Raw genomic sequence first — 8,324 nt, 5'->3', positions numbered from 1 at the left:
ATGCAGCAGCAGAAGCTGGAACAGCAGCAGCAGCGTATGCAGCAGCAGAAGCAGCAGCAGCAGCAGCAGTGTAAGCCACAGCCAAAGCTAGAGCAGCGGCTACTGCAGCGGCAGCAGCAGCAGCTACAGCAGCAGCAGCAGCTACAGCAGCAGCAGCTACAGCAGCAGCAGCTACAGCAGCAGCAGCTACAGCAGCAGCAGCCAGCTCATTCTGCGGTGCAGCAGCTGGAGAGATAAATTAAAAGAAGACAAAAAAAACAAAAAATAAATAAATAAATAAATAAAAGAAAATAAAAAAAGAAAAAAGAAAAATATTTTTGTCTTTTGAGCTGCTGCTCGGAATTAAAAGACTTTAAAACAAAAATTAAAAGCTGCTGCTTCTTGTCTTCACTTTCCCTTTCTATTCTTTTACCCGTCGCAGCAGCAGCAGCAGCAGCAGCTGCTGCTGCTGCTGCTGCTGTGGCTGCTGCTGCTGCTGTGGCTGCTGCTGCTGCTGTGGCTGCTGCTGCTGCTGTGGCTGCTGCTGCTGCAGCAGCAGCAGAAGTTATTGCTGCGTTTAGCACAGCTCTGGGCTGTTGGTGTTTGCTGCTGCTTCTCAAGAAAGAGTATCTTCTTTTGTCTTTTTTAAATTTATTTTAAATTTATTTTAAATTTAATTTTAATTTATTTTAATTAATTTAAAATTTCTTTTTTATTTCTTTTTCTTCTTTTTAGTTCCATTTTGCCTCCCCGAAGTGCTAGTGGTCTTTGAGCAATTCCTTCTTGCTGCTGCTTCTGATCTTCTAACTCTGCTGCTGCTGCTGCCACTGCTGCTGCTGCCACTGCTGCTGCTGCATGCAATGAGCAGCAGCAGCAGCAGCAGCAGCAGCAGCAGCAGCGAGCGTCTGCTGCTGCTGCTGCTGCGCGTAGATGCAGCTTCTTGCTGCTGCAGGAGCGGCAGGGCTCGCTGCTGCTGCTGCTCTCCGAGCTTGGAGGGAGATTGGAGGCAAATGGAGCTTTTTAAAGACAATTAAATGCAAAATGTTCTTTAAAATGATAAATAAATTAATTTATTTATCATTTGAGGCCTCAAACGTCAACAGACACTGCGCGGGCCAGTGGACAGGAGCGGAAGGCTCTTGGGGTGTATGTACAGCGCGGCTGCTGCCGCCTTCTCTCTCCAGTTTGTTTTGTCCTTTTGCTTCTTATTTATTTTGATAATTATATTTATTGTTTGTTTATTTGCAGTAGTTGTCGCTGCTGCTGCCTTGAAGCTGCTGCTGCTGCTGCTGCTGAAGCTGCACCGCCACTGCCGCCGCCGCTCATGCAGCAGCAGCAGCAGCTGCTGCTGCTGCTGCATGCTGCAGCTCAGCAGCGCAGCAGCAGGACGACGCACCCTCTAACTGCTTCTTTCCTTCTTTATTTCGAGTTTATATGCCTTTCATTACTCGCCTGCAGCAGCAGCAGCAGCAGCAGCAGCAGCAGCAGCTTTAGCCTACATTGGTCTTCAGGGGCCCCCCTGTCACCGCAGCAAACGCAGCAGCAGCAAACTCTTGGGGCCTCCAGGGGGCCCCCAGACTTCCGGGGCACTTTAGGCTGCTCAGGGGCCTCCCGATAAGCTTGAATTCCTTGGGAACTGCAGCAGCTTGTGCAGCAGCAGCAGCAGCAGCAGCAGCAGCAGGAGCGGCAGGAGCAGCAGCAGCAGCAGCGGCGTTGAGAGAAGTACAGCAGCAGACGGCGACGAGCAAGCCACGCCTGCGTCGGCCGTGAGTACTGAAAAGGGAGGGTCAGCAGCAGCAGCCGCAGCAGCAGCAGCAGCAGTAGCAGCAGCAGCAGCAGCAACAGCAGCAGCAACAGCAGCAGCAGCAGCAGCAACAGCAGCAGCAGCAGCAGCAAGCGGAGGCGCAGATTGGGGAGGTGATGGCATCTCCCTTGCCTCTTCTGTGAACAAGAGGCAGCAGCTGCTGCTGCAGCATCTGCTGCTGCAGCAGCTGCTGCAGCAGTAGCCGCTGCAGCAGCAGCTGCCGCTGCAGCTGCCCCTGCAGTGCCTTGCTGCAGCAGCAAACCGGATGGGTGCAGCAAGCTGGAGCCCAGGTAGCTGCAGCACGACTATTGCAATTATTTACATAAACAGCACAAAACTAATTGTGTCCCATATAGCTGCTGCTGCTGCTGCTGCTGCTGCTGCTGCTGCTGCTGCTGCTGCTGCAGCTGGCGCGGCTGTCGCGTTTGCTTTGCTGTTTCTTTTGCGGCGGTGTTGCTGCTGCTGTTGCTGTTGCTGCTGCTGCTGCTTCCGGCGCCGCGGGGGCGCGCAGCAGCAGCAGCAGCTGCTGCTGCTGCTGCGTGTCCGTGTGCTGCAGCAGCAGCAGCTGCAGCAAGCAGCAGCAGCTGGGCAGCAGCACCCCCCTCTCTCCGCAGCGCGGGGGCCCTCGCACTTAGAGAACAATGGATTCGTTTGGCGCTGCTCAGTGGGGCCCCGGGGGCCCCCCTGCTGCTGCAGGACAGCAGGGGGCCCCCCGAGGGGCCCCGCCACCGGCAGCAGTCGCAGCCAGGTGACTGCTGCTGCTGCTGCTGCTGCTGCTGCTGCTGCTGCTGCTGCTTGGGGGGTGGGGGGCAGGGGATGCTTGCTGGGTACTGCTGCTGCTGTTGCTGCTGCTGCTTCTTACGCGGGGCTCTTGATGGCGTGCTGCTGTCTCTGGGGCGGTGCTGCTGCTGCTGCTGCTGCTGCTGCTGCTGCTGCTGCTGCTGCGGCTAGGGTTAGTGGGGTGTCTGTACAGCTCAGGCGCATGCACTTTTTGCTGCAGATGATTTAGAGGAATTTCTCAATTGGCTTCTCGTATTTGGTCTCATGGTAAGCCTGCTGCTGCCGCTGCTGTTGCTGCTGCTGCTGCCACTGCTGCTGCTGCTGCTGCTGCTACAAACTGCGGCAGGATTCTTGCTGCGGTTTGTGGTCGATGAGGGTTTGAGTTAGGGTTTAGGGTTTTACGGTCCAAGGAGAGGGAATGAGGGCAGGGCTTAGGGTTTAGGGTTTAGGGTTTAGGGTTTAGGGTTTGTGCAGACGGTGGTTTATTCTCTTTCTCGCTACTTCGGCCGCCGCAGCAGATTTGCTGAATTTGATTTGCCAAACCCTGGGGACCCCACCCCCAGGCCCCCCCCTCGGCCCGAAGTAAACCCTAAACCCTAAACCCTAAACCCTAAACCCTAAACCCTAAACCCTAAACCCTAGTTCGTGGGGTCGCGCTCGCGCCTGCCGTGCCTGCTTCGAAAAAGACGCTTAAGCGAGCGCCACACGTTCTTGCTGCTGCTGCTGCTGCTGCTTCCGCTGCTGCTGCTGCTGCTGCTGCTGCTGCTGCTGCTGCTGCTGCTGCAGCCCCCCAGCTACTTGCGGCATATTGACACCTGGAGCCCTGCTAAACCCTACGCAGCTGTCTTGAGGGAATTCCACGCAGCCAACGGGGGCCCCCCGAGGGGCCCCCGGGGGGCCCCCTCTTCAGGGAGCACGCGGGACTCTGTGAGCTTCGAGGGTTTAGGGTTTAGGGTTTAGGGTTTAGGGTTTAGGGTTTGGGTTTCAGGGGCTGCGGGGCTCGCGGTACAGCGTTCAGTGCTTTTAATATGTAGCTCTGGCTTACCCGTGGCGCCGGCGCCTCGACTGGAGGCCCTAGGGTTTAGGGTTTAGGGTTTAGGGTTTAGGGTTTAGGGTTTAGGGTTTGCTGCGTGCAGCAGGACTCTCGCGTTGTAGAAATAGAAATGGCAGACAGGGGGGGCTCTAAGGGGCCCCCGGGGGCCCCCCAGTCTGAAGGCGACAAAGAGTGTTTGAGTCGCTTCATAGAGTCCGGGTGGGTTTTGGGGCTTTGCATGCATGCATGCATGCATGCATGCAAAGCATGCATGCATGCATGCATGCATGCATGTTTGGGGCATTGCATGCATGCATGCATGCATTGCAAGCATGCATGCATGCATGCATGTTTGGGGCATTGCATGCATGCGTGCATGCGTGCATGCGTGCATGTGTGTTTGGGGCTTGCTTGCATGCGTGCATGCATGCATGCGCGTTTGGGGCTTAGCATGCATGCATGCATGCATGTGTGTTTGGGGCCATGCATGCATGCATGCATGCATGCATGCGTGTTTGGGGCATGCATGCATGCCTGCATGCCTGCATGCCTGCATGCGCTGTTTGCATGCGTTTGGGGCCTTGCATGCATGCGTTTTGCATGCGTTTTGCATGCGTTTTGCATGCGTTTTGCATGCGTTTTGCATGCGTTTTGCATGCGTTTGGGGCTTGCAGATGCGCAATTTGCTTCGAAGAGTTCGGGCCTTCTGCTTTGGTTAGGGTTTTGCCTTGTGGGCACATTTTCCACAAGAGCTGTCTAGACACCTGGTTTCGCCGCAGCGCGGTGTGTACATACACCCGAAACCCTAAACCCTTTTCAGCAGGCTGTGGGGTCTAGGGTTTAGGGTTTAGGGTTTAGGGTCTGGCGCGCAGGGGCTAGGGTTTGGGGCCTGGGGTTTAGGGTTTGGGGTTTAGGGTTTGGCTTCAAGCGCCCAGCGCGCAGGGCCGAGGGTTTAAAGCTTAGGGCTTAGCCTAGGGTTTAGGGTTTAGGGTTTAGGGTTTGGGACGCTGCGCTGTGCCTCTTTGCGCCTGCAGATGTGCCCTCTTTGCATGCACGACTACAGCAGGGGGCCCCCCCCCCAGGGGCCCCTGGGGGCCCCGGGGCCCCCAGGGGCCTCTGGGGGGCCCCCCGGAGTAGCTGGGGGCCCCTCAGGCGGGGGGCCCCCCTCCGTTAGGGACCGAATTTTATCTTTTCGTTTCTTTTCTTTTCCCGGGAGGCTCAGGCCAGAGACCTAGCTTCTGCATGCACGCATGCATGCATGCATGCATGCGTGCATGCATGCATGCATGCAATAACTGCATGCGTGCATGCAGCCATGCATGCATGCATACATGCAGTTAGTGCATGCATGCGTGCATGCATGCAATAACTGCATGCGGGCATGCAGCCATGCATGCATGCGTGCATGCACTAACTGCATGCATGCATGCATGCATGCATGCATGCATGCATGCATGCATTGGGGCCTTCCTGCGCTTTGCATGCGCAGCCCTCCTTGCTGCTAACTTGTCTCTCTTTGTAGCAGTTGCAGTCGCAAGGCCTGGCACTATCCAGAATGCATGCACGCATGCATGCATTTGCTAACTGCATGCATGCATGCATTTGCTAACTGCATGCATGCATGCATCTTTAACTGCATGCATGCATGCATCTTTAACTGCATGCATGCATGCATGCGCAACTTGAAAAGTCCCCTGGGGGCGCTCTGGAGGAGGGTTTGGGGCTGTGGCTGCATGCAGAGGGTTAGGCTAGGGTTTGCGTTTCTAGGGTTTAGGGTTTAGGGTTTAGGGTTTGGCTAGCCCCAGCTGCAGCTGTAGGGATATTAGGCCTTCATGCAGCGGCCCCACACTGTTCATTGGGCTCTCAACGACTCAACATTTGGGGCTGTTTGCGCATGCATGCATGCATGCATGCATGCATGCAAGAATGCATGCATGCATGCATGCATGCATGCAAAATGGCAGTTGTTTCCGTCTCTCTCTGCCCAGGAAGGGCCTCAACTAAAGCCCCAGACGCTGTCTGTCACCGCCAGCCCCCCGCGCCCCTGCATGCATGCATGCGTGCATGCATGCATGCAACAACGCATGCATGCATGCATGCAACAGCGCATGCATGCATGCACGCATGCATGCAACAACGCATGCATGCATGCACATGTGGTTTGGGGCTTTGCGCGTGTGGGGCGGCGCGTACGCACGCAGCAAGCAGAATGTATGGACGCCCCGTTCCTCTTGGGGCTTTCTGAACGCGCCGCATGCATGCGTGGGGCTGTTTAGAGGCCCTCGTACTTGGAGAGGTCGTACTTGTCCTTGTGGGTTTGCATGTGTTTGAGGAAGTCTTGCTTTTGCTCTTCGAGTGTCTGTACAGGGTGGCTCCAGACATCTTCGAAAAGGCCTTCTGTCACTTTCCATCTTTTTATTTTTTCTGCTTCTTTCATTTTCTGCAGCATCTCAGCCCGCGCCTCCCGACGCAAAGCCTCCTCCTCCTCGTCCGTCCACCAGCCCTGCTGCGTCAGGTACTTCCGCAGACGCGCTGCAGCAGCAGCAGCAGCAGCAGCAGCAGCAGCAGCAGCAACAGCAGCAGCAGCAGCAGCAGCAGCAGGGCGGGGGGCATGGGCGTTCTGGGGGCCCCGCGGGCCCGTCGAATGGCGGAATGGAGCGCTTTAAGGGCTTTATTTATTTAATTTATTTAATTTTAATTTATTTAATTTTAATTTATTTAATTTTAATTTATTTAATTTATTTAAATTAAATTAAATTAATTTAATTTAATTTCCAATTCTCACCAATCGGCAAAATGCCCGAGGCGTTCCAAGCCTCCAGTTCGCCCGCGGGCCTGTAGGCCGAGCTGTCGTCCGAAGTGCTGTGCTGGCCGACTCTGAGAATTAAATAAATTAATTAAATAATTTGAATTAATTAAATTAATTAAATTAAATTAAATTAAATTAATTAAATTAAATTAAATTAAATAAATTAATTTATTTAATCCATGGAGGAGTTTAGAACTGAAAAAGAACCAAAAGCCCATTTGATGCGGAAGCCGCTGCAGCGCGCAAACCCTCCCCCCGCCGCAAACCCTAAACCCTAAACCCTAAACCCTAAACCCTAAAACGTGCCCCGAGACCCCCGGAGAGCCGCTTTCAACGCGAAACCCTAAACCCTAAACCCTAGGGCGCACCTGTAGGTCATGAACTCCATCATGACGGGTTCATTGGTCTCTAAAATGAGTTCTCTGGCAGCTTTTGTTGCCAAATAAGAAGCAAAAAGATCATTTCCATCAACCCGCACTGTTCGCATTCCGTACGCTATTCCCCTTATCGCTATTCCGTCTCCAGCGTACTGGTCCTTCACGGGAGTCGATATCGCGTACCTGCAGCAGCAGCAGCAGCAGCAGCAGCAGCAGCAGCAGCAGCGGCATTAGCAGCAGCAGCAGTGTTTGCAGCAGCAGCAGTAGTATTTGCAGCAGGAGCAGCAGCAGCAGTGTTTGCAGCAGCAGCAGCAGTATTTGCAGCAGCAGCAGCAGTAGTAGTACTAGCAGCAGCAGCAGCAGCAGCAGCGCTATTTGCAGCAGCAGCAGCACTATTTGCATCAGTTTATACTGGCAATTAAATTAAACATCATTTATCATTATTATTATTATTTATAATTAAAGTACTGTTGTAATAATTATTAAAATAAAAATAAAAACGCGCACGCCCACCGCCCGCGAGGGTTTAGGGTTTAGGGTTTAGGGTTTAGGGTTTGGGGTTTAGGGTTTAGGGTTTGGGGCTCACCCGTTGTTTCTGCACACCAACAAAGTGTTTCCTTTTAAAGTGGCTGCGAAGTTCGCAGCTGCGTGGAAGTCGCCCTCGCTTGCAGCACCTGAAACACAAACCCTAAACCCTAAACCCTAAACCCTAAACCCTAAACCCTAGAACCAAACCCCTAAACCCCAAACCCTAGAACCGAAACCCTAAACCCTAGAGCCGAAACCCTAAACCCTAAACCCTACACCAACCAACGCGGCATTGGCTCCAGGAAATTCGCGGAAAAGGACGAAACTGTTGGCCCATACTTTGAGCCATGCCCCAAACCCTAAACCCTAAACCCTAAACCCTAAACCCTAAAATCTGATTCTCACCTTCACCGAAGAAGCCGACAGAAATTCTCTTTTCATTACCCAGGCGGAAGGCATACCCAGCCCCCATGCTGTGGGGCACCTGTTAAACAACAAACCCTAAACCCTAAACCCTAAACCCTAAACCCTAAACCCTAAACCCTAAACCCTGAAACCCTCGACACTGCGCCAGACACGCAGTCGCTAAATGCTGCATGTCCACCAGCAGCAGAAACACTAAAAGACACGCCAAGAGCAGCAGCAGCAGCAGCAACAGCAACAGCAGCAATACCACCAACAGCAGCAAAAACAGCAACAGCAGCCGCAACAGCAGCACCACAAACAGCAGCAGCAGCCGCAGCACCACCAACAGCAGCAGCTCCACAAAACAATAGCGGCACCAGCAGCAAACACAGCCGCAACAAGAACAGCATCAGCAGCAACAGCAGCAAACACAGCAGCAGCAGCAGCAGCAGCAGCAGCAGCAGCAGCAGCTCACCTGGGTGGTGAGGGGCGTGCAAATAGTGTGAAGGCCTATTTGGTGTTTGGAATAAGAAATTGGCATTTGCCTGCCTTTGCCTTCATCTGCTTTGGTGCTTAAGAGCTGCCCCAAAACGTCTTCAATTGTAAACC

At 53.6% G+C, this 8,324-nt stretch overlaps 2 protein-coding genes across 2 annotated transcripts; one reads left to right on the top strand and one right to left on the bottom strand.

The window, feature by feature from the left end:
- On the top strand, window positions 1–4,475 carry ENH_00076300 (hypothetical protein, conserved; the record flags this gene model as incomplete). Its single annotated transcript, XM_013582967.1, has 7 exons — window positions 1–216; window positions 1,575–1,896; window positions 2,340–2,531; window positions 2,757–2,830; window positions 3,038–3,145; window positions 3,700–3,815; window positions 4,469–4,475. The coding sequence occupies 7 exons, from the start codon at window positions 1–3 to the stop codon at window positions 4,473–4,475; spliced, it is 1,035 nt and encodes a 344-aa protein (XP_013438421.1).
- Window positions 4,476–5,868: 1,393 nt separating this feature from the next.
- On the bottom strand, window positions 5,869–8,324 carry ENH_00076290 (mitochondrial branched-chain alpha-keto acid dehydrogenase E1, putative; the record flags this gene model as incomplete). Its single annotated transcript, XM_013582966.1, has 6 exons — window positions 5,869–6,128; window positions 6,382–6,473; window positions 6,774–6,965; window positions 7,369–7,456; window positions 7,716–7,794; window positions 8,191–8,324. Coding segments are annotated over 6 exons (845 nt in total), but the record flags the coding sequence as incomplete, so codon positions are not given.

This window comes from Eimeria necatrix, genomic scaffold (genome assembly GCF_000499385.1).
Source record: "Eimeria necatrix Houghton genomic scaffold, Enh_scaff796, whole genome shotgun sequence".
NCBI classification, from domain to species: Eukaryota; Apicomplexa; class Conoidasida; order Eucoccidiorida; family Eimeriidae; genus Eimeria; species Eimeria necatrix.
The sequence above is the reverse complement of the archived record's forward strand: the minus strand, read 5'-3'. Positions and strand labels throughout refer to the sequence as shown.